Source organism: Psammomys obesus, unplaced genomic scaffold, assembly GCF_907164565.1.
Source record: "Psammomys obesus unplaced genomic scaffold, mPsaObe1.curated_primary_1811, whole genome shotgun sequence".
In the NCBI taxonomy this organism is placed as follows: Eukaryota; Metazoa; Chordata; class Mammalia; order Rodentia; family Muridae; genus Psammomys; species Psammomys obesus.
In genome coordinates this window covers 9,526,756-9,552,287 of record NW_026587759.1, presented here as the reverse complement: position 1 = coordinate 9,552,287, position 25,532 = coordinate 9,526,756, and the positions used below count along the sequence as shown (strand labels likewise).

General features: G+C 37.7%; 1 protein-coding gene across 4 annotated transcripts in view; it reads right to left on the bottom strand.

The window, feature by feature from the left end:
* The window catches only part of Tmem161b (transmembrane protein 161B), a 104,093-nt gene that overhangs the window by 43,209 nt on the left and 35,352 nt on the right, over positions 1–25,532 (bottom strand). For 2 of the 4 annotated variants that reach the window (XM_055604067.1, XM_055604069.1), the window contains exons 2-5: positions 22,202–22,263; positions 17,816–17,919; positions 3,875–3,958; positions 1,492–1,589 (exon numbers count right to left, since the gene is read on the bottom strand). In XM_055604067.1, the coding sequence (XP_055460042.1) occupies positions 1,492–1,589; positions 3,875–3,958; positions 17,816–17,919; positions 22,202–22,231 (316 nt within the window). In that variant the 5' untranslated portion in view covers positions 22,232–22,263. Of the gene's footprint in view, positions 1–1,491; positions 1,590–3,874; positions 3,959–17,815; positions 17,920–22,201; positions 22,264–25,532 lie in introns of those variants that run through there. The other 2 variants (XM_055604068.1, XM_055604070.1) reach the window with 2 other exon arrangements.

Genomic DNA, 25,532 nt, shown 5'->3' with positions numbered 1-25,532 from the left:
ATTTAAGGAAGCCATGTGGTAGAGGAGGGAGAAAGATTGTAAGAGCCAGAGGTGATGGAAGACTCCAAGAAAACGGTGTCTTCTAGACACAACAGGCTGACCCACGTATGAACTCACAGAGACTGTGGCAGAACACACAGGGCCTGCAAAAGTTATCAAATGATGGGGTCCTAATGCTGAGAAAGGGTAGCGTACATGGGAATCCATCCCTAACAAAAAGGAGTTATCTCCAACTTACACTGGCTTGCAAAGGAAAACTTAATTTCCTCTGAAAGAGTCTTACTGGGTATATTGCCTACTTATTGCCTACCCTCAAGGGTAGGCCCCATGCCAAGCAAAAGATGGCCAGCACAAACAAATTCACTGACATTTCTGTAAACTTTCTGTCTCACAATGTTTTGGGTATTTTTGTCTTACTAATCTTTTGCTTGGTTATTATGGTTTCTGATTTTGTGTTTTTAATGAGTTTTGGTAATGGTGGTGGTGCTGTGTGTGTTTTTCTTGTGACTTCTTTTTTAATTCTGGTTTGTCTGGGGTTTTTGTTGATCTTTTGTTTTGTTTTCTAAAGAAGGGGGATGAGGGCATTGAGTTGGGAGGGTGGAGAAGTGGGGAGAATTCAGGAGTTAAGAGAGAGAAAACTCTGATTAGAATATAAAGAATGAAATTTTTCTTAATAAAAAGTATTTATTAATATGTTAGTTCACCATTTTTCTTGTAACACAGTGGTTATCAATACCAGCTGTTGCACTTTTGAAGTCAAATTCCCAGAACCTATTCTAGAAGTCAATGACTTTTTAAAGATGAGAATAAGGTATCTTTAGTTTTAAAGATCTCTTTAAGTAACACAAATGTGTAAGGTCTGGAAACTGTTAGGAGCAACATTACTTCAGACATCCCCCAACACACACACACACTCCACGGATTCAATTAACTTCATATAAACCTCATTTGAAACTTAAAATCATTATAGTCATATCATTACAGAAACTGAGGGGGGAAGGCAAATTATTTATTTTATTATACTCAATGGATAAAAAATGAATTGTGAATAAAAAATTTCAACTTCTTAATCCTTAACACTATTGAAATAGTCAAATTACTAAAATTTAGATAACTCACCATGAAAATATAGTTTCAAGTGCATTATGACAGGAGTAGATTATTAAAGGAAATAAGTTTGGAATTTAAAATCTCAAGCTGCAATTTCAGCCTAATAACCAGAAGCTGTAATAGGACTAAGTAGAGTGTGCTGCTTTCTAGAACTGGGGAAAATACTACCATGAAAACAGAAAAGAAACATTTTACTGAATAGTCCTTTAAGTTCATTTTTGTGGAAGTCAGCTGTTAAGATTCCATGCTCTTTGTAATGAATCCATGATTAGAAAAAGATATAAAATTTACCCACAGACAAACAACCTTAGCCACAACAGATAAAGTATTTTTGCTTCCAAAGACTGGTGTATGCAGAACACATTACAAGATTCACCTTACCTAGAGTATCCACTTCCGTAACAGATTTGGTTTCTAGATGAAGGTTAATGTCTTTTGGAATGGTAAGTGGCTTATTTTCAATATGACCATTGTATTTTCTGCAAAAATTAAACAAGTGACAGAAATGCACACACAAAAATTAGTTAGTGCTTATATCAGACTAAATATAAAAGAGATTTTTAAGTTTCATTCTAATGTCACCCTAGAGGAGGTCAGATACTCAAAAACAGTTTTCCAAAGGAGATGACAAACTGCTGAGGTAAATTATGTTACTACGAAGATGAGCAGAGGAGGAATTGCCTAAACTAGCAAAAGCAACCAAATCATGCTTGCTATCAGTGTTTCACATCCATTTTTCTTACTCTCTTTTGCAGATTTAAAAGCAACCTTTTGTAGAAACAAGATTAAAGGAAGAGAAATGTAATTCTACACACATATATGTATATATATATATATATATATATATATATATATATACACACACACACACATATAGACACAAATACAGCTATAATACAGGTCAGAGATGAATGAGTATATTAAAATGTATGTTTGCTGGCAGCTCAGTCCTAAGAGGCAACTGTGGAGGTGCCTACAAAGACTTACAGATGGAGAAAACCAGAGAAGTTCTTCAAGTGTACTGTGTCACTCCCAAACTGAAGTCTTAAGGACAGTCAAATGGTAACAAAGTAACAAGCCCAATTTTATTAACATGATTTTCAACATTGTATTTACTTTTAAGTAAATAAAAAATGGGGAAACTCTCAGTGACAGTATTTCACCTAAGTAATGCTGTTAGCTGAGAAACTCCTGGAAGGGTTGGGCACCTGCCCTGCGGACACTGCTTTCCTGGCAGCTTACACAAAGACCTGGGTTTGCTCTCAGCATAAACCAGGAGTGGTGATACATGGCCTCTACTGGGAAATGAAGGCAGGAGGATCAAAGGTTCCAGGCCACTTTCTGTTACCAGCTTTGTCTAAATGAGAAACCAGTTTTTTTAAAAAAAGCAAAATAATAGATTATAAGGCATGCAAAAAGAATTAAAATGGTCAAAAAATGAATAATAAACCATATAATTAAATCTCCCAATTATTTAACATGGTAACAATGGCCATCAGCAGAGTTAGAGGTTGAAAAAAAAAAGCAACTACAAACTAACATGGATTAAAATGCTGGTCCTTAAGTATATAAAATTGAAAAATTCACTTGACATTTTTTGAAATTATTTTTTATTATTTTGTATATATGGGTATTTCTACTAGAATCTGTGCACTGCATGCACACATTGCTCTTAGAGACCAGAAGAGGGCATCATAGGTAACAGAACTGGAGCTACACAGCTTATGGACTGCCATGTGGGTGCCAGGGATTGAATCCTAGACATCTGGAACAACAGCCAGTGTTCTTAACCACTGAGCTTTCACTCCAGCCCCTCCGCCAACACTTCTAATCAACAGCTTTTTGGTAAAATTATATTAAAATGTTTAGGGTGGCTACCTATACTAAGTTACAGCTGTACATAAAATATTTTGGAAACTGTAACATTGGTCTTTATACAGTGTATAAAGACCTACTGAAATTTAAAAAGGGGAAGGGTTCCTGATTAATAATCAAATGAATTTCAAGGTATACTGTATTAAGTGTAAAAAAGATCACCTCAATCGATTTCCATCTGAGGAAACTGAAGCTAATGTGGACAGGATATCAGCACAGACTTTGACAATTAAATAGAGAGGTATGCAACCTTAAACCCAGGCAAGTTCTACAGCATGACTATGTCCAGTCTTTCTAATTCAGTGAAGTGATTGAGGCTTGTTAGCAGATAGTTAAAACATTAAATAGATAAAATATAAAGAGCTGGGCAAGGGCTAAAGATCAGTAGTAGAGTTCTTGCTTAATAGCACCATGAGGAAAAGCAATACAGCGACTGAACGAAACCTATAAAGCTATGTCTATTAAAAATTAGTCTCCCCCCCAAAGAATACAAAAAGACATCTTAGAGGGACTTGCAGACATCACTGCAGCTCTTCCCTTAACCCAAGTATCTGTAAAATAGTTTTAAATTTAAATCAGAATAAAGTTAACTTTTTTTTTGAGTAAAACTATTGTCTTGAACTTACATGATGTTTTCACTGAGACTTGCCTGGGTCCTGATGCTAAGCATATTAAGGACTCAAGAATAAAGTTAATCTTTGAGTAAAGCAATTATTTTTGGTGCTTATATTCTAATTTCTATTTTACTGGAATTTACATGAGTTCTGACCTGAAATTTATCAAGTACTTACAACATAATTAATGAGCGTTCCTTTAATCAAAGCATAAAAGTATCTGCATAAATTATGTTAAAAATTTTATAAGTTAGAAGCTCATCAATGTAACTTACCTGTCTTTTTTACTTTTTCCTTTCTGCTGCTTCCCTGCAAGGATTCTTAATTCTTCTTCTGAAGGATGCTGATACCACCTCAAACTAAGGGGGGGGGGGGGGAGGGGGGAAAGAAATCACTCAAAAGTACCAGGTTACTCATTTATTCTAAAAAATTGTTCCTGAGTTTCCAATTTATGAAGACACTGTAGGGAAATAGTCTGGTGACAACTGTAATGAAGCAGACACTGTCGCCCAAGCCTTGTAAGGTTTCAGACTCATACCTAGCCAACACTCAGTGAACACTCACTAGATGACAGGCCCTGATATGCTGTGTGCATTTCTAATACACTACTGCTTCTACACAAAAAGACACTAACTCTGCAGGCCACTGGGCACAGTCATCTTCTACCCAGTCTTCATTTGAACAAAGTGAGTTATCTTTAAAAGAGATCTGACCGAATGCTCTCACGCATTTACTAATCATCTTTCCTTCTTTCCCTTCTACCACATAAAATATCCACATCATTTATTCTTTCCAAGTACCAACCACTTCACTGTGACTTTCCTGTTCTACTGAGTGGTCTCACAATTTACTAGTCACTTTAATTTAATAATCCTCACTTCCCCTTAGTGTATGCATGTTACCATCATTTTGTGCAATGCTTTAAACTCTCAACACTCTACTGCAAACACTTCCTTCAGACCTGTGCTCCACTTAGTCTTCTGTAGCCACGACTATCACAGAGCTCTTACCTGATCTTTCTGCCTTCCTTCCCTTGGACTTCCTTCTCATCCACCCACTCTGAGGACATTCTCAGTCTCATAAAAGAAATCTTGCCAAAAGTACATTAGCCCATTTAAATCCTTCCCAAGGTTATTTAAGGCAGTGCAATACGTAGGCCATGCAAGGACTTCCATTACTTCAAGGTCCTCACTATTATATTATTTATTACAAAGGGTGAATTCAAACTTTGTATTGCTATAAATTTAAAAAAAAAAACACAAAACTTTAGATTATAATATGAAATGTCTAAACTTAAAGAAATATCTACAACTAGCTAGCTGTGTTTTTAAAATGCTACAGTAATGATAATTTGAGTAAAGACTGAGTATTTGATAAAAACTCTGAGATGGGTTGTGTTAATTTTTAAGTTTACATAATTTAGAAAGTAAAAATTTTATGGCTAAAAATAGTACAATGTGGTAGATGAAGCCAAGAACAGATTACACAAATCTTGAGTACTAGCAACTGCGGTGAATACATAGCAATTTATGGTATTAGACTGTCTACTCTGAGAATTCCCACTAACACATGCTCCAAGGCCTTAAATGTGTGAAGTCGTGACTTCCTGCTTCCATAGCCTTGCATGACAAGCCCAGAGCTTAAGTCTCCAGATTGCTTTTTAATCATTTCCTCTACAAAAGGACACACTCTGTGACTAAATAACATTTTATTTCTCACAAATTCTTTCACCTTTTATTGCTTTTACATACATTCTTCTCTCTGGCTATAAAGACCTATGCTCTAATTTACTTCTTGTTCCACAAGGCAGTATTCCACAGATATAATACAGAATGCATCATCTGTTCTTTGCTCACTCTGGTCAATGCTTCAAAAGCCCAAAGTGACAGGTGGTTTGCTATGCTAAAGAAGCAACACTAGTAGAATCTTGTCACCAGAAACCCCAAACACATGATTAAAGGGTTGGAATTTTCAGTCACTTAACCTCCAGTTATGAGAAAGAGATTAGAGTTTTAGTTCCATCATTTAAATAAACAATATAGACTCTACTACTACTACAAAAAAAAATCTACCTTTGGATGAAACTCCCGACACCTTTGGATGCCAAAGCTTGCTGTTATTTTCTGGTTGGTTAATACATGGATGGGCCAAAAGGGAAAAACCTTCAAAGTGGTCCTTGTGTTAGCAGCACAAGGCTGGCCACAAGAGACAGTGTATGCTTAGATAACATGGCATCACTATGGATATTGTGGATAGCTAGCATGGCCAATGCTAGATATCCAGGGGGCTATAAAGGAAGCACACTGCAAGTCTGATGAATCCTCAAGCAAACAGTGACATCGTCTGTATATGACTATTATTGGCCAAACACAGCTTTCATATAGGTTTTGTGTAAATGCAGTCTTAAGGACAGAGGCCTTTGGCCATATGTCGATCTACAGGTCTGTGTACCTGTGTACCTGTCTATATGTGTGACTATGACCTCCTGTGTGTGGCCTGTGAGTGCCTCAATGTCTCTGTCTACAGTGAATAAACTATGTCTTATCTGCCTATGACTGTACACACCATACGCTTTCAGGCCTCCCACAGCCGCCTTCTTTCCTGACGTGAAACTCAGATCTCACAGCTTGGCTCTGTCCAGGAAAACAAGACTAAAGTTCTGCTTTCCTGTGTCCTAAAATCCCTGCCTTGCTGCACACGTAGGTGAAAAACGAGACATCTAAATGCTTATCATTGAATTGTATTAAACATTTCCCACAATTTCAACCCATCTCCTAAATGATGACAGGGTTAGCTCTTTAGAGGAGAATGTTGAAATGGCAGGAAAGGTCTTTTACCTTCTAGCCACAGAAATAAAGTCTGCTGAGGCAGAGACAAACTGTTAAAAAAGAAGGGTAGAATATTCCTTTAATGAGATAATAGACCGTTCCTTCCCAGAATTCTCATCCTTTGTATAGTTGCTCACAGCGCAGCTGACCTCTTTTCTGGAAACCTCAGAAAAATCATAATTTTCCCTTTTCTTTATTCTATCTGTTTTTAAAACATGCTCTACCTGACACTCTGGGTTTCTTCATTCTTTGTCTAAAACTTCCCAAAGCTTGTTTTTGGCAGTGGCTTCCTGCTCTGAACCTCAATGCCTAACTTGAAGAGGCACTCTTTCTTCTCCATCCTGCTTTGCTGGGATTTATAGCCTACCTGCCCTAAAGTTTTTAAGACTCAATAAAATTGCCCTAAGGATTTCTTCTGCATCTGCTCTTAAACTCTTTTATTAAGGAGACTAAGAACCCAAGAAGGGGCCTGCATGAGGGTTCCAGCAGTCCTTCTCAAATTTTCTGGTAATATTCCAATTTCACATGCAAACTGTACGGCAGAAATTGTGTGCCTTTCCCCAGGTCTTATCATATATGCATCTTTTACAATATTGTAACCACAGAAGTTTCTTAATTCTATGAATCACTCTATGTGAATGACTGAGTTGCAGCACGCCAAGCTGCTAGTCAATTAGAGGAAAACAGAATACTTAACTTTTCTGAAGTTGATCATTTTACAGTTTTTGTATAATGCAAAGCTAGTAGAGTTGCTGGCACACAGTAAGTGCACAAAAAGAATCTCTGAACCAAAATAATTCAGTTTTCTTCCTAGCTTAATATATCTATAAATTTAACACACACACACATATATGCAGAATGTACATGTATCTACACATAACAAAAGTCTCTAGTTACAATTACTAGGTGAGGAGAAACCTGCAGTTTCTACTCAAGTCCAGAACATTAGCTCAGAGTAGACTCTCGTTTTTTGCGGTAGTAATGTTCTATAAAGTCTCCATGAAACACTGAACCACTGCTCCTGGGGAACACACAAGGTTGGGCTCCTGCGAACCTCTGGTCACATCTTTCATTGCCTGATCAAGACATAACCTTGTTTATGTGTTTCCTTTTAAAATGCTTTACATAAGATTGGTGATTCAGTAACATTGAATTCACAGCAAGTAGCACTATCTCATAACTGAGATAGCCTTTCTAATGTCTACAATCATAAAAGTGTCATTTTCCTGTGTTTTGTGAATTATTCCTACATAATTTCCACTAGATATATCACTGCTTTTGTTTGCTTACAAAGATTAAACAATGAGCCCGCCTTATATTTGAAGGCCATTTTATTTTGTATTTGGTCTTTTGAGATAGGATCTCTCTATCCATTCTGGCTGTTCTGAAAATCACTATGTAGATTAGGCTGGTCTCAAACTCACAGAGATAAACCTGTCTCTGCTTTCTGAATGCTGGGATTAAAGGCTTGTATTGCTGTGCTTGGCCTGAAGGTCAATATAAAAAACAAACTATGGACAAAAAGTCAAGGTGAAATCAAAGTAGCCTGAACTGGAAAAAGAGATGCCTACTTATGAGACTTAAAAGAAGTGAGCAGAGTCTCCTTGTTAGGCCACAACGGAACATAAGTGTAGGTCAACAGAAGCTTTGTGCACCTGTGCATATGTTCACATGCACACATGGAATAGAGGAAGAAAGAACACTGGACATTTCTTCTGTCACTCTTCTGCACTCCTCCTTTGAGGCCTGAGTCTGTCCTGGAACCTGGACTAAGCTCACAGGTTGGGTTTTTTGTTTATTTGTTTTCGGTCAGGCAGATCCTTCTATCTCTGTTGACTACAGTGATATAGGGTAACAGGACCATCATGGGACCACATTTGGTTTGTTCTGTGGGTGCTTAGCAAACAGATTCAGGTCCTCATGGATGTACAGCAATACTTCAGTCATTGAGGCTTCTCTCTGGTGCTAACTTATTTTTGTAGGTTATTTTGTAACAATTTCCTTGTTGGGCATCAACTGGGAACATATATGTAGGTCCACACAAACGTTTTACTATTTGTAGAAGTCCATGGCTGACTAGTAAGGCTCTACCCACGTACTGACTCTGGTGATGGCATTTTTCTAAAATGGAATATATACCAGAGTGATTAGATAATGTAAATTAACTTCATTAATAGTATATTTACAGCTGAGCTCTAATGGTGCTGAAACCTTCAAGGAACATGCATTTGTAGTCTTCCTCTCAATCCTTCATTCATCAGACATGTATGCAGAGCCTAACACGTTCCAGATACTTTGACATGGTATACACATGACTCAAAATCAACTCCAATAAAGCCAAAATCCCTGTCATTTTGATGCTTCTACTGGAATAGAAAATAACATTTTCCAGTGAAAAATAAATTGCAAGTTGTGATACCACATTAAAAAAAAAAATGAATGGGGGGACTGACAAGATGGCAGCACCAGGAGGACACTTCATCTGAGGAGCAGGACAACATCATTGGTACAGTGACCAAGAGACTGAACTCTGGGCCCTAAAACAACAGCGATCATGTTTCCCAGGTGAGGGAAAACTCCACAGTATGGGAATCAGTCTCACTCTCAGGTCACCCAGGCAGAACCCAGAAGAGATTCCGGGTCTTGCAGGCACTCAGTCACCAGACAAGAGTCATACACCTGCATGTCCTGATTGCCTTCCCAGGCTGAAGGGTGGGCACAAAAACACCAGAGACTGAGAATCCCAGTCGTGAGAAAAACCAATAGAGAAGGAAGGAAACGAGACTTAACCGTGGGTCACCCAGTCTTTCCCTGGAAAAGGTCCTGCAGAATGGTGGGTGCACACTGCCACCTCTGAACTGGGCTCCGGCGACCAGCACAGAGACTTGCTGCATGCCCAACTCTCCTCTCCTTCACAGACAGAACTGTGTGCCCCAGAGCATCAGAGACTGGGTTTCCCAGTTGGGAGAAAACCCCACAGGGAAGGAAGCAAACGGGGCCTGACCTAGGTCGCCCAGTCTATCCCTGGAAAAGGTCCTGCGGACCAGCGGGCACATGTGTCTCGAATCCAGAGACCAGCTATCCATCACAGACAGAACCGTGCGCTCCAGGGCACCAGAGACTGAGAGTCCCAATCGGGAGAAAACACCAAAGGGAGAGAGACAGTTTAGAGCATTCACCGACCCCCGTTCCCAGCATACACTGGAAAGATCCCTGAAAAGGTCTCAAACTCCTGCTCAGTCACTAGCTTGGAGCCACAAACTGCCAGCACCAGTGCACTTTAGGCACCAACCCAAACACCTCTGACTGGGACTTCCTGTTGGGAGAAACCCCACGTTAGGGGAAACACCTGGCCCTACCTCAGGACACCTAGCTCCGGAAAAGTTTCTGGCTATCCTCAGGCTCCTGAATCTAGCCTCCAGCTGCACAGATGAGAGTAGAGCATACTTGCCACTAATTACCGCTTGGGTTATTGGGGCACAAGCCCCAACCACAGACCTACAGAAGCCGGGGATACCCGAGGTCAACCCCCAGAACTGCTCCAAGGGGCAACCAGTTATCCCTAATTAAACTGACCAAACCACGGGGCACCCAGATTACAGCAGCAGCTCACTAAATTTACAGCAAGAAACCCAGAAGCAGGGCAGTTGTCTCCAGGACTTCTCCAGCTGAGAGGAGAGCCCTCTCCACTAACAAGGACAACAATTACCACTCAGGTCTGTACACCTGAGGTGAGCTGTGGCAACTCCCGAAAAATACCAGCCATTCAGTGACCATACCCAAAAAGTTGAGGAGGCTTCCTTCAGGAAAAATCATCTTCCAGCCAAGGGGATTCTCTCTACCACAGGATTCTAGGAACCACCAGAAACTAACACCCAACACCTAAGATAGTCCAATGAGTAGTGGCCAGCATAAAATCTCAACCAACAAAAGACAGAGCAATATGGAATCTCCAGAACCCAGTTATCCAGGTGCAAGCAGACCTGGACACCCCAGCATAATTGAATTTAAGAAGATGACCTAACATCTATGCTTATGAAGAGGATAATAGAGGAAACAAATAAAATACGTAAAGAACTAGAGGAAGATAAAGACAAAGACAAACAGATTATGGCCATCTGTAAAGAAATACAGGAAATTGCAGCCAAATAGGCTGTGGCATTTAGAGAGGAAATACTTAATTCACAGAAAGAAATAAAAGAAACAGAGGAATGTTCAAACAAAAAGCTGAAGGGATTGAAGGAAAAACAGAAAAATACAGTCAGGTGAAGGAAATCAACAAAACAGCTGAAGATCTGAAGATAGAATTGGAAAAATTAAAGAAAACACAAATGGAGAAAATTGTGGAGAGAAAGAACTTAGGGAAGAAAACAGGAATTACAGAGGTAAGCATAACCAACAAACTACAAGAGATGGAACAAAGAATCTCAGGTGTGGAAGATACAATGGAAGAAATCTATGTATCCATCAAAGAACATGTTAAATCTAAAACAATCCTGACACCGACCTTCCAAGAAATTCAAGACAACATAAAAAGACAAAACCTAAGAATAATAGGAATAGGGGAAAAAGAAGATTCACTCCTCCAAGGCCCTGAAAATATTTTCATCAAAATTATTGAAGAATACTTCCCCAACTTAAAGGAGAGGCCAATAAGAATACAAGTGGCCTTCAGAACACCCAATAAATTAAACCAGGAAATAAAATCTCCCACAACATGATAATCAAAACAGAAAGTATACAAAACAAAGAAAAAATACTAAAAGCTGCAAGGGAACAAGGCCAAGAAACATATAATGGCAAACCCATCAGAATCACACCTGACTTCTCAACAAAGACTATGAAAGCCAGAAGGGCCTGGACAGAACACAATGTCACCCCACACTACTATACAAACAAAACTCTCAGTCCTCATAGACAGAGAAAACAAGATTTTCAACAACAAAAACAAATTTCAACAATATCTACCCACAAATCCAGTTTTACAGAAGATACTAGAAGGAAAAGTACAACCCAAGAAAACTAACTACTTTCAAGAAAACACAGGAAATAATTAACCTCACTACAGTAAAAGAAAAAGCAACCAAGCACACAACATTATGACCACAACCAATATCAAAATCAAAAGATCTAACAGCCACTGGTCATTAATCTCTCTCAACATCAATGGACTCAACTCTACAATAAAAAGACACAGACTAACAGAACAGATGCATAAACAGGACCCAGCAATCTGCTGCATACAAGAAACACACCTAAGTCAAAAAGATAGACATTACCTGACGGTAAAGTGCTGGAAGACGGTTGCCCAAGCAAATAGACCCAAGAAGAAGGCAGGAGTAGTCATTCTAATATCTGATAAAATAGACTTTGAAACAAAATTAATCATAAGAGATGGGGAAGGACACTTCATACTCATCAAGGAAAAATTCAACCAGGAAGACATCACAATCCTGAATATCTATGCCCCAAATACAAGAGTACCCACATATGTAAAAGAAACATTGATAAAACTTAAACCACACATAGATCCAAAAACATTAATAGTGGAAGACTTCAACACCCGACTCTCAACAAAGGACAGGTCATCAAAACAGAAATTAAACAAAGAAACAATGTCTCTAACAGAGGTCATGAATCAAATGGAACTAATAGACATTTACAGAACCTTACACCCAAACACAAAAGAAATTACCTTCTTCTCAGCAACACATGGAATACCTTCTCCAAAATAGACCATATGGTTGGTTCCAAAGCAAGCCTCAGTGGATACAAGAAGATTGAAATAATCCTTTTATCCAATCTGATCACCATGGACTAAAGCTGGACCTCAACAACAACAGAAATAGCAAAGAGCCTACACATACATGGAAACAGAACAACTTGCTACTAAATGACAACTGGTTCAGGAAAGAAATAAAGAAAGAAAGTCTTCCTAGAATTCAATGAAAATGAAGACACAACATACCCAAACTTATGGGACATAATGAAAGCAGTGCTAAGAGGAAAGTTCATAGCACTAAGTGTCTTCAAGAAGAAATTCAAGACATCTCATTTAATGGCTCACCTAAAAGCCCCAGGGGAAAAAAAAGAAGCAGACACACAAAAAAGGAAATAATCAAACTCAAGGCTGAAATCAATCAATTAGTAACAAATAAAACAATTCAAAGAATCAATGAAACCAAGAGCTGGTTCTTTGAGAAAATCAACAAGAGAGACAAACCTTTAACTAACTAAAAGGCAGAGAGACACTATCCAAATTAACAAAATCAGAAATAAAAAGGGAGAGAGACATAACTACAGACACTGAGGAAATCCAAACAATCATTAGGACTCACTTCAAAAGTCTATATGCCACAAAATTTGAAAATCTAAATGAAATGGACAATTTTCTTGATTGATTCCACTTACCAAAGCTGAATCAAGACAAGGTAAATCAATTAAATACAGAAATTAAATACAGAAATTGTGGTACATCTACACAATGGAGTATTACTCTGCAATGAAAAATAAGGAAATCATGAAATTTGCAGGTAAATGGTGGGACCTGGAAAGGATTATCCTGAGTGAGCTGTCCCAGAAGCAGAAAGACACACATGGTATATACTCACTCATATAGACATAACATAGGATAAACCTACTAAAATCTGTACATCTAAGGAAACTAATCCAGAGAGAGGACCCTGACTAAAATGCTCAATCCCCACCCAGAAAGGCAAAGAGGATGGACATCAGAAGAAGAAGAAAACAGGAAAAAAACCTATAAACCTGTCACAGAGGGCCTCTGAAAGGCTCTGCCCTGCAGATTATCAAAGTAGAAGCTGAGACTTATGGCCAACTGTTGGGCAGAGTGCATGGAATCTTATGTAAAAAATGGGAAATAATAAGAGCTGGAGAGGACAGGAACCCCACAAGGAGAACAACAGGGAGAGCAACAGAACTAGAAAATTTGAACACAGGGGTCTTCCCAGAGACTCATACTCCAACCAAGTACCATACATGGAGATAACCTAGAACCCCTGCACAGATGTAACCCATGGCAGTTTAGTGTCCAAGTGGGTTACATTGTAATGGGAAGAGGTACTGCCTCTGACATAATCTGATTGGCCTGCTTTTTGATCACCTCCCCCTGAGGGGGGAGCAGCCTTACCAGGACACAGAAGATGACAATGTAGCCACTCTTGATGAGATCTGATAGACTAAGATCAGAAGGAAGGAGAAGAAGACCTCCCTTATCAGTGGACTTGGGGAAGGGCATGTGTGAAGAAGGGGGAGGGAGGCTGGGGCTGGGAGGGGAGGAGGGAAGGGTTTATGGGGTGGATACAAAGTGAATAAAATGTAATTAATAAAATTAAATTAAATTAAAAAAAAAGATTTTCTGCATTCTGCCCAAAGTTTGGCTATGAGTGTTAGCATCTGCTTTGGTTTCTTTTTTAAGGTAAGAGATTGGAAACCTAAAAGCACCAGCCTCTTTAGAGTTGTTTTTAAAGGTCAGTAGTAGATTTCATGGGTTACTGGACTAAGAAATGATACATACGACACAGCTTCTTGTTAAAGTAGAAATCCCTTCAACAAAGTCTGGTAATCTCAAAAACGTAAAACTAACATTTCATATGTAGTAGAAAGAGACCCATAACCAAATGCTTAGGACCAGATGGGTTTCAGTGTTTACGTTTTGGAATATCTGCATACATATGGTATTTTGGGGTTGAGATTCAAGTCTACTTAGGAAATTTAATATACACACAGCCTGAAGGCAGTTTTAAACAGTGTTTTCAATGTACATATACTTTCACTATTACCTGGGTACAAGGTGTCCAACTCTGTACTTGTGGTATTATACCAATGTTCAAAAAATTCACAACTTTTGGTCATTTTAGATTTGAGAATTTTAGATTCTGTATGATTAATATGTATTTTTTTATTAATGATTGGAGGATGGAATATAAAACATACGGAATAAGTTTAATTTCAAATCTATACCTTACACAGTAAGGTATAGATTCAGTAAGGTATAGATTAAACAATAAGATAGTACTTACACTCTACTTCATAGTATTCTTCTGTAATCAAAATCAGTGCTGATGTACCTTTTGATTTAGAATAAAAGATGGGTAGGTGCCAAAGAATAACACCAAGAACACAGTAAGTGAAGAGAAATTATACACTAGCTACAACTACCTGTGTGTACATGTATGAGTATATACTATATATACATGATGTTCTAAAAGACAAAGCACGAAAAAGAGGAAGATCTTCCTAAATTCCTTATCTGCCAACAGAAATCTCAGTTGTACTTGTCGCTGGAAATTCACATTTACAGTGATGTTCACATATGACAGTTCCTGGAAAAGATGTGGATGGAGTACACGAGAAGCCAGCAATCAAGCAAATACAGGAGCTAACCTTATTCATTGGTATGGACCAAAGACCCTCAGTGGGTATCTGAAGCTGCAAACAATATCAAACCTTATATATGCTGTTTTTTCTTATGCATATATACTTACTGGTAAAGGTTAATTCATAAATCAAGTACAGTAAGAAAGTAACAATGAGTAACAAATAAATAATAGCAAAATACTGCAATAAAAGTTGTTAACAGTGCCTCTCATAATCTCACTGTACGATACTGATCCTTGTGATAAAGTGAGGTACTACAATGCCTGAAACAAAGTGTGGGTTTAATGATGTAGGCAATATGATGTATGATGTAAAGAACACTTGAATACAGCACTCTGCTGGTATAATGTTCTTTTGAAATATATACACCTTACCCTTGTTCATTCAAATGCTGATTTCTCTCCCCAACTCTCTGGTTTCAATCCAGACATTGCATTGTGATACTTATTCTAAGCATCACCTGTCTCAATTTTGTGAAAACATGCCAAAATAAAACAACTAGCCACAATGTTGAGCAATAGAAAGGAAGCAGGAAGAGAGGGAGGAGCCAGAAGACAGAAAGGTGGGGTGAAGGGAGAGAGAGCTGGGAGAACAGAGGCAGGAGAAAGATCTTGGAACAATGTGGAGAATAAACCAGACCTAAGATTTCACAAAAAGCAAGTATAATGGGTGAAATCTAAATGTTAGGAAACTATGAGGGCTTGGAGGGTTAGGAGAAGAAACTGTTGCCTAGCATTGTGTTCTAGGTTAACTAAATAAATCCCAGTCTCTGTGTGGTGATTTGGTTATACAGCTGTTTAGGATTAACAGCAGCTTTACCAGAAGATATATTAATAGTAAATATTAATCGAGACCTACAACAGCATTCTGATACCACAAAAGTAAACGTCAGTTCCTGACTACCAGGCAGGTGGCATGTAGTGTGGTCAGTTAGGAACAGAGTGTAGCTTCATTATGCTACTCAGAATGCTGTGCCACTCAAAAGGTAAACTATTTACTTTTGAAGCTTTTTCAATCAATATTTTCAGACTGTGATGGTACGTAGAGGAAAGTAAAATCACAGGTTTAGGAGTCTGTGGAGTCTGCACCAGACTATGACTTGAGCTTCTAAAGGCAGGTCTGGAGTTGTTTCTTTCTCATTGTATGGGCCTGAGTAAATACTTGCAACTTGTTTCCTATGTGTAAGGATGGAACCAAGGATGGAACCACGCCAAAGAAGAAAGAGGTATTCAGCAATCTTGTTTGTATTTCCGAGATACAATGAAATCATTTCAGCTTCCACCTGAACTTTAGCTAGCACTAGTCAAAAGGACCCAGCATAGGAAATTAATGAATCTGAGTCTATTACTAAGCTTCATACCTTAGAATCTCTTGATGCACAATCTACTCACTTTTCACTTGCCAACTAGCACAGTATTACTAGAATACTAAGTTCTTACTTACTAGAATACTAAGTTCTCTATTAAGAGAACTTCATATGGCATTACAGGCAACCTTAACCAATACAAAATACACTCTGTTTACAAGAAAAGTTACAATCACAAGAAAATCAACTTCATGTTCAAATTCTTAACATAGTCTTATGACACATTCTTGTAAAAGATCAAACTTCAATGTCAGGATGCAGCTCAGTGAGAACCCTTATGATGTCCAGAACCCTGGGTTCAATTTCCAGCACCAAAGAAGGAAAAGCTTATAACATATCATTCCAATATTAACAAGTTTATTTGATATAGTTTATGGATTTAAATGTTTAATTCAAAGTAATTTACTTACAACTAATGATAATTTGCCCAGCTGATATTTTATTCTATTATAATTTATATAATAAAAAATAAATAAACAAGATTTTGGAAGGTGCTATTCACAGATTTGTACACAGGCTTCTCAATTTTATATAAGAAGTCCATCACTCGTTAGTCATGCAAAATAGATTTAAAAGTTTATTTCAGTATGCAATCAGTATACACAAATAAGCAGTAGTATTAATAACTTTTAAGTTTGAATAGTTTTCTATATTTGACTATCACAAAAAAAGTATAAACATTGCAAACATGAACAAAATGGAAAACAGATTAGATGAAGAAAACAATTTTGTAAAGAGACAAGACTTCTAAATTAAAGATTATTTTGTATAAAAAAATTATCAGCATGAAAGCTACCCACCTGAAACTTCAAAAGGTTTAAACAAACAAACAAAAAACAGTCAGCATTTGATCAACTACTGAAACAGTTATTGTACCAAACTGAGCTTTTGTAACTGCACAGGAAAAGTTTGCGGCTTGTATTTCTGTGTACAGATTTTTCTATAACTTTATCACCTAACTTCTTTTCTTCTGATTTTATTTTATTATGCAAATTCTAGCATGTTAACCTAGGTCTTTTTTTTGGAAGTAGTAGAGATTAAATAATACAACATAATTCCACTCCCTGCTTACTAAATTAAGGAGATTAAAATTATCTGCAATAAAGCAAAGAACACCTAGCTCTTATACTAACTTTTGAATTAAATCACCAAAATCGGGCATTTCTTCTAATTTCTTTCTAACATTTAAGCACTTGGTGACCAGCTTTTAGAGGTAACTAGAAAAGATGCATTCTGCTGTCAGTGGCCAGAGTGGACAGAGGAAGGAAAAAGAACAGGATGGAGAACTCAATTCTCATCCCTGTTCCCTTTCAACTGTACACATAGCTACCGTATCAAAAGAAAGAAAAAGCAAAATTCTCAAAACATTCACTGTTACTTTAAAAACAGATTCGAACTAGGACTTGGAGAAAGTTACTCAGCCATGTAAACTGGAGGCTGCAGGTGCCAGGCAGTGTCCAGGCAACAGGGTGTATAATTCTAGTACTTGAGAGACAGAAGATATAGGGAACAGAAGGTACTTTAACTACATAGTAAATTCTGGGCCAGCCGTGGCTACATGAAACCTTGTCTCAAAACAAACAAAAAAGGTGTCCACTACAATTAGCCTATCCCTTCCTTACCTTCCATTGCAGAGCAGCCATCGCGCAAGAGAATAGTGAGGTATAATCTTCTGCATGACACTAGCCATCACCATAGTAACAACCAGCTGTATACCTATCACACCCTATGTGAAAAAAGAAACAAATTAACAATAAATTGTTAATGTTGCAGACCCTGCTGGAAAACTCTCTATACATTTTGAAAATTATATTTTTAAGAAAACAGACTTTAACATTAAAATAGCTTGTCCTTGTAGCATTTGGTCTTCAAGAATTCATACTTAGTTTAAACTTATCAGTATGGGTGTCATTTCCATAATCCTCTTCAAATCACCAAAGTAACACAACTAAAAGAGACTAAATTTTGTTCCCAAGAAATATTCTATAAATAAAGAATATCTGGCCAGTTCTGGTGAAAGTTCTATGAAGTGTTGAGAAGATGGTATATTCTTTTGTTTGGGAAAAATATTCTGTAAATATGTTAGGTTTATTTGGTTTTCAACATCAGTTAGCTTCAGCATTTCTCTGTTTAGTGCTTGTCTAGATGAGTGCTTTACTGTTGAGGATGGGGTAGTAAAATCTCCCACTACCAATATGTGAGGGTCAATATGTGAGTTAAGCTTAGTGTTTCCTTTACTAACTTGAGCATCCTTATGTATGGTGCAGAGATGTTAAGAAGTTAAATGTCTTTCTGAGTGAGGGTTGATCATCTTACCCAGGGACCTCCTTGCTTAGCTTCTTTAGGTGTACAGATTTTGGTATGTTTATCCTACGTTAAATGTCTAGTATCTACTTATGAGTGTATACCGTGTATATCTTTCTGTTTCTGGGATACTTCACTCAGGATGATCTTTTCTAGATCTCAGCATTTGCCTGCAAATTTCATGATTTCCTTGTTTTTAATTGCTGACTAGTATCCCATTGTGTATATGTATCAGAATTTCTGTATCCATTCCTCCTTGAGGGGCATCTGGGTTGTTTCAGGACAGGAGCCTACCACTGAGGACCTCTGAAAGACTCTTCCTGTTAGTGTATCAAAGCACATGCTGAGAATCTTATCCAAACTTTGGGCAGAGTACAGGGAATTCTATGAAAGAAGGGGAGATAGCAGAGCCTGGAGAGGTCAGAAGCTCCACAAGGAGAGCAACAGAACCAAAATATCTGGGCACTGTGGTCTTTTTTAAGACTGATACTCCAAACAAGGACCATTCATGGATATAACCTAGAACCCTTGCACAGATGTACCCCATGGCTGCTCATTTTCCACGAAGGGGAACAAGGACTCTCTCTGACATAAACTCAGTGGTGGGCTCTTTGACCACACATCCCCCTCCATGAGTAGGGAGCAGCCTTGCCAGGCCACAGAGGAGGACAATGCAGCCAATCCTGATGAGACCTGATAAGCTAGGGTCAGATGGAAAGTGAGAAGGACCTCCCCTATCAGTGGACTTAGAGAGGGGAATGGGACAAGATGTCGAGGGAGGGAGGAAGGGAAGGATGGAGGGTGGAATTGGGAGGAAATGAGGGAGCAAGCTACAGCTGGGATACAAAGTGAATAAACTGTAATAATATAAAAAAAATTACTTATAAAATAAAATACACTAAAGCAAAAAAAAAAAAAGGTTAAATGTCATCTTGGTGGATATTTCCTTTGATGAGTATGTTGCACCCTTTCCTGTATCTTCTGATTAGTTTTGGTTTGAAGTCTATTTATTTAGTCAGATATTAAAATGGCTACAACAGCTTGCTTCTTACATCTATTTGCTTGAAAGATCTTTTCTATCCTTTTATCCTGAGATAGTGTCTATCCTTGATGTTAAGGTGTGATTCTGATGCTGTAGAAGACGGATTCTGTTCTGCACTCACTCTGTTAGTCTGTGTCCTATTACTGGGGAACTGAAACAACTAATGTTGAGAGATATCAATGAGCAGTGTATGTTGATTCCTCTGTGTGTTTATTCTCCTCCTCTTTTGGTTGCTGTTGTAGGATTATTATTTTTTGCATTTTGTTGGGTGTGGATAACTTCTTTAGGTTGAAATTTTCCTTCTTGTGGCTTCTGTTTTGTTAAAATTGGTTTCTTGTGGATTGCCTCATTTTCTCCATCTTTTGTGATTGAAAACAACCCAGGCTGTTGCCAAAACTACAGGTTGCTCTTTACAAACTGATGGCAAGGCCCTATTTCCAAAGACAACACCTACAAAACTCACTGGATATGTAGAAGTCTTACAGCTGCCTACATAGATAAAGCCTTTTAAATGTTAGCATCTTTGGTAAAAGAAGATACTCTGGTACAAAGGAGAAATGAAAACACCAACCCAGCTACAAACCCTTTGATCTACAATACTGTCCTGCCTACAAGGCATGCTAGTGCAGTGGAATACAAAGCTTCTGGGAGTAACCAACCAATATCTGATTTGACTTTAGGCCCACTGCATGAGATGGAACTCACACCTGGCCCTGCTTAGGTGACCAAGAATCTGAGGGACCTAGGGGCAAACCACACATTACCATCTTATTAAAACGACTTCTTATGACATTGTGCTATCCTTGTAGATCATTGCCTTGATCAGTTATCATCAGAGAAGCTTCCCCCTGCAGCAGGTGGGAATAAATCCAGAGATTCATAGCCAGACATTACACAGAGAGTGAGAGACCTTGGAACATTTAGTCCTAAATGGGATGGCTCCATCAAATCCCTCCCCTCAGGGTTCAGGGAACCTTGCAGAAAAGGAGACAGAAAGAGTGTAACAACAGAAGGGATGGAGGACACCAAGGAAACAAGGCCCTCTACATCAACAGGATTCAAGCTCATATGAACATACAGAGACTGAGGCAGCATGCAGAAAGCCTGCACAGGTCTGCACCAGCTAGGGTCCTAGAGCTGAAAGGAGAAGTTGACACATGCGCCATCCTTAACCCAGAAGCAATATCCAAGGGATAACAACTTGCAAACAAAAATTTATTTTTCTCTAAGGAGGTCTCACTGGAGAAACAAACTACTCTGTATGCCCAGCAGTAGATGGCCAACACAAAATGAACTCAGGCTTCTTCAGAGGTTCCTCGTCTCATAACATTGTGTCAGCGCATTTTTAAATTTTTATCTTAAAAATATATATTATCTTTAAAAATATTACATGTATATAATCTTTACCTATAGGTTCTTTGTGTATGTATTTATGACTTCCAGTTTATCAGTTTTCTTTTTAATGTGATTCCTAAGTAACAAGTAAGTCTCCATGTCCATTATCTGTTTCTTTTGACTTTCCCTAGGCTCTTTTCCTTCTGTTTGTCTTGCACCATTCCAATGGGTTAGTTTTTGTTTTATCTTATCATATTTTATTTCATCTTACTTTATTACTACCTTTTAGAAGCCTGTTTATTTTCCAATTAGAGATACAAAGGAAGCAGATCAGGACAGGACAGGAGGTGGGGAAGAACTGGAAGGAATAGAGGGAGGAAAACTGTAATCAGGATATATTATTTGAGGAAAAAAAAAACCTACTTACAAGAAAAAGAAAAAACAATAAACCAAAGGAATGAAATATGGTGAATGTATTGGTTTCATCTTTCTCTAATTCACTTAACAATGAATGAAGACACCAAACTTTAAAACCAGCAGGGTGGACTTCATGGCAAATACCTTTACTCCCAGCACTCAGGGGGCAGAGGCACAAGTCTACATAGTGAGACCCTGTCTCCAAAGACATAAAAAGAGTAGTATATGCAAAGCCAGGCATGGTGGTAAGTAATGAAGGAAGCTGAGGCAGGAAGACTGTGAGTCAGAAGCAAAGCTCAATAATCCCATCTCTTAAAACAAAACTTTAAACAAAAAAACAAAACAAACAAGCTAAAGACAACTTTGGAATTCATGACTGATTCATCAAAGTAAATGTAAAGAACATTAAGTGAAGGAATGTCATAGCAGAACTCTGATTTTTCTCATCAACTCCTGGATGTGTGTGACTTCAACACACCACTCAAACACTCTGCACCTTTGTTTCCTCATCCATAAAACAACTAATTGAATCAACTGCACTGAACTTGCTACAGAGTAAGAACTAGGTTGGTTACAACCACTGGAAGACAGTTTCTCAAAGGAGTGGAGAGGTGGTTCTTAAACAGGACTACTTTTAAAAGGTCTATCAAATGTATTTCAACTCTGCTCTATTTGTACATGTTAAATTCAGGCATATGGATTAAAGGTAGGGCATCTTTCATTTGACTTCACATTTGTACTTCACTTTTTTTTCCTATAGTTTGTAACCAGAATTCTGCAATCTCTATACCCTAAATATAATCACAGAAAGCTCTCCATCAGTATATCTGGTTGATTTATTTGAAATTAGCGGCAAAGAAGTTTTGAGATAGTAAAGTGCTGTAACAAAGTGAGCCTCACTCAACCTTACCTTGAAAATGGGATGGCAGCCTGGAGTCATCAAGGTCTGCAGTACAGCCACTCAAAGACATGCTGACAATTCAACAGTACACAGTCAGTCATTCTTGTCTTCAAGGGTAAAACCGTATTTTAGTACTGCTATAAAATGCTATTGTGCGAAGACTGATTTAGAAGATGTATATGATAAGACTATGATAAACTGAGGGATTTCATTCCTTCTTCAAATCATAAACTGTAGTGAAATGCTCCTAACAGCTTTACTGTTAGAGATGCAAACTATGTAAGGTACAAAAAATCCAGCAAAACCCAGAGAAACAGACTTAACAATCCAGACTCCAAAATAATGACACTGTACCTTTGGTATGCAGAGAAGAAAAGCATTCTAGAGATGATGTTGAAAAATCCAGAGATTGATCAAATGTGGAGGCAAAGAGAGAATTAGGAAGACTGACCTTGAGAATGGCAAATGCTATAAGAAACATGGAATACTCTCAGTATTGGAACTGTACACACTGTTCAATGCAAAAACATAACTCTCTTCTGTTCAATTTATTGTCTCTTTCCTCTTCAGAAATAAAACTAAAAATAGCTTTCCCAAATCTCATCTACACACTGTGCTAAACACATTATTACATGTCAAGAATCTTTCAACTTTCTAAAAGAAATCAATACAAGTCTCTCCTAGAACGTGTTAGACGACTACATATGGGATACAAAAAGGAAAAGCTATTGTTACCCTACAGCAAAAATCTACACAAAGAGGTCATTTAAAAATTATGTGAAAAATATTTTATCATAGTTAGTTCTTTTCATATATACAGAAAAGAGGTATACTGTCAGAATTGTAATTCTGGAGAACTGTCTCATTAATTTACTATTTTACTAGTACTAACTTTGACCAAGTTTTAAGGCATGAGCAATTATAGTATTATCAGATTTGAATTTTAAAGTCTCTTAAATGTTCTGAATATTTTTCATTATTCTTTAACAAAGAATATTTAAATAAATTCAACGAAAAAGTTAAACAAATTTCACAACACAGAACTTTTAAACTGATGTACCTATGCTACAATCACAGCTGAATCTCCAACATGACACCATGTAGCCTTCCTGGTTTTATTAATGCCTGAAAACAATAACTTGGCCAAACAAATAGTTTCTACCTGGATTCACTGCCTCTAGGTTCAGAATCCCTTGACAACTGGAACTGGGAAATTAATCCATAAAACAGTTAAGGAACCAAGAGGGGTGAAGGCTGTGGTAACTTGGGTTGAACCTTTCCAAGTCTACTAACCTGAGGCCATGGAGAGCAAGCAAAAGTTATGTCTAGAAGAATGATCATTTCAAGTTTTGTTAGTAATAGTTTCTAAGTAGGTTAAAAAAAAATCTTACCAATGAAAATAAAGTAATTCCCCAAGAAATTATATATACCTAATACTAATAGTTTCTTTTGCTTGTCAACAAAACTTCAATTGTGATATACAAACATGCTGTAATTTTAAATTTCAAACTTTGAAAACGATGTCACCCTGAGTGGAGCTGACATGTTATGTTTCATTAAAGTAGCTCTCCTGAGAACAAATTGAAAGGAAACATACACTGTTTACTTTTAGAAGGTGTAATTGCATGTAAACTTCGGACTCATATCACCCCCAAATGGTTTCAATTACCATCTTCCTGAGTAAGTTAGGCAACAGAAAGGAGAAAGGCTATTACCCGTCAACCTTCCTCCCCTTTTTTGTTTGTTTCTCAACTGTTTAAAACATTTTAGGGACTGATGGCAAGACATACTCTTAAACATGAGAAAAATTTTTACTCCAAAAGTACAGGAAACTTGTCATTTCAACCTTGATTAATAAAAAAAAGTAAGAATTCACACTGCAAGTATTTAAACAAACCGTTTCTAGACAATTAATAAAAGGAAGCAGAATCCCATAAGTACCTGGTTATGGACTTAACTAGAAAACAGTCACTTAATTTCAAATTTAATGGTTCTTCTAGTAAAATCTACTGAGCTCACTTAATTACAATGTATTCAGGAGTAAGCTACTATATGGTGCTTTGGCTATGTGTGCAAGAATATGTGTGTGATCTTGACCTTTGAGCAGTTAGCACATACCTTACATGAGAGATACATATTCCATTCGAAAGCAATAAGAGGATAGGAAGTCTAAAATAACACACAAAGGGGAGAGAAGTTGAGAACAAAACTACCAAAGGTCACTTTGCAAAGTAAAGAATTATTCAAGAGTAGCTTGGTCAATTGAGTGCTAACTAATCTGGGAGGCCAAGCCAGTTATTGAAAGGTGAGACTATCAGATTTAAAATTTTAACCTTAATGCTAAAATAACCATGAAAAGTAGTATGACATGATGAGGAGTTAATAAAAGTTCCTCAGGATACTAAGAATTAATGAGGAAGAGCCCTGAAGCACAAAGACAATTGGTTCAAATGTGAGCAGAGGACTAAGTTCAAGAAGGAAGCAGGGCAGCAGTATCTTTTAGCTTAGTGACAAGAACCATGTCTATGTCTATGTATCTGTGCTGCCACTCAAAGGTAATTTAATTATTTCAAACAGTAACAAAGCACTACAAAACAAATTATATCATCACAGAAATAAGTATAGCTCTAAAAAGCAAAAATACACTGTCTTGTTGATTATAGAGACACATGCCTCTAATCTCAGAAAGCTGAAGCAGGAAGACTGTAAGTTTGAGGCTAGGCTTGGCTACAGAAAGTTGGTCTTCTGCCTGGGCTACACAGTGAAACCTGTTTCAACACAAAACTTCAAAAAACTCTCTAATATACAGCTGTTATTTTGCTGGCTGTGATCAGGGACTTTGCACAAAAATTTGTGTTTTTACTGACAATTACACCCCCAGCACTCAAAGCAATATGATTAGAATAGTTTAGGGAACATAGTAGGTACAGCATGTGATAGCTGAATGAACGAAATCACTGTAAAGACTCAGTATTAACACTTAGGCACAAAACTTGTACAGTATAAGAAAATGTTACAGAAATTTTAAAACTACCTAGAAGTAACCTACCCACAAGCCTTTAATCTCTGCATTTGAGAGGTAGGCAGATCTCTGCGAAATTCAGGCCTGCTTGGTCTACAAAGCAAGCTCCAGGACAGCCAAGGCTACACAAAGAAACCCTGTCTCAAAAACCGAACCAAACCAAACCAAATGAACAAACAAACAAACAAAAAAAAAAAAAAAAAAGGAGGGGGGGGGACATAAGATGGAAATTGTAATCTCACAGACAAATAAAAGGAAGGAAATTCCAGGCTAAATGACAAGCATAAATGTGTGTGTGTGTGTGCGTATTATCACAAA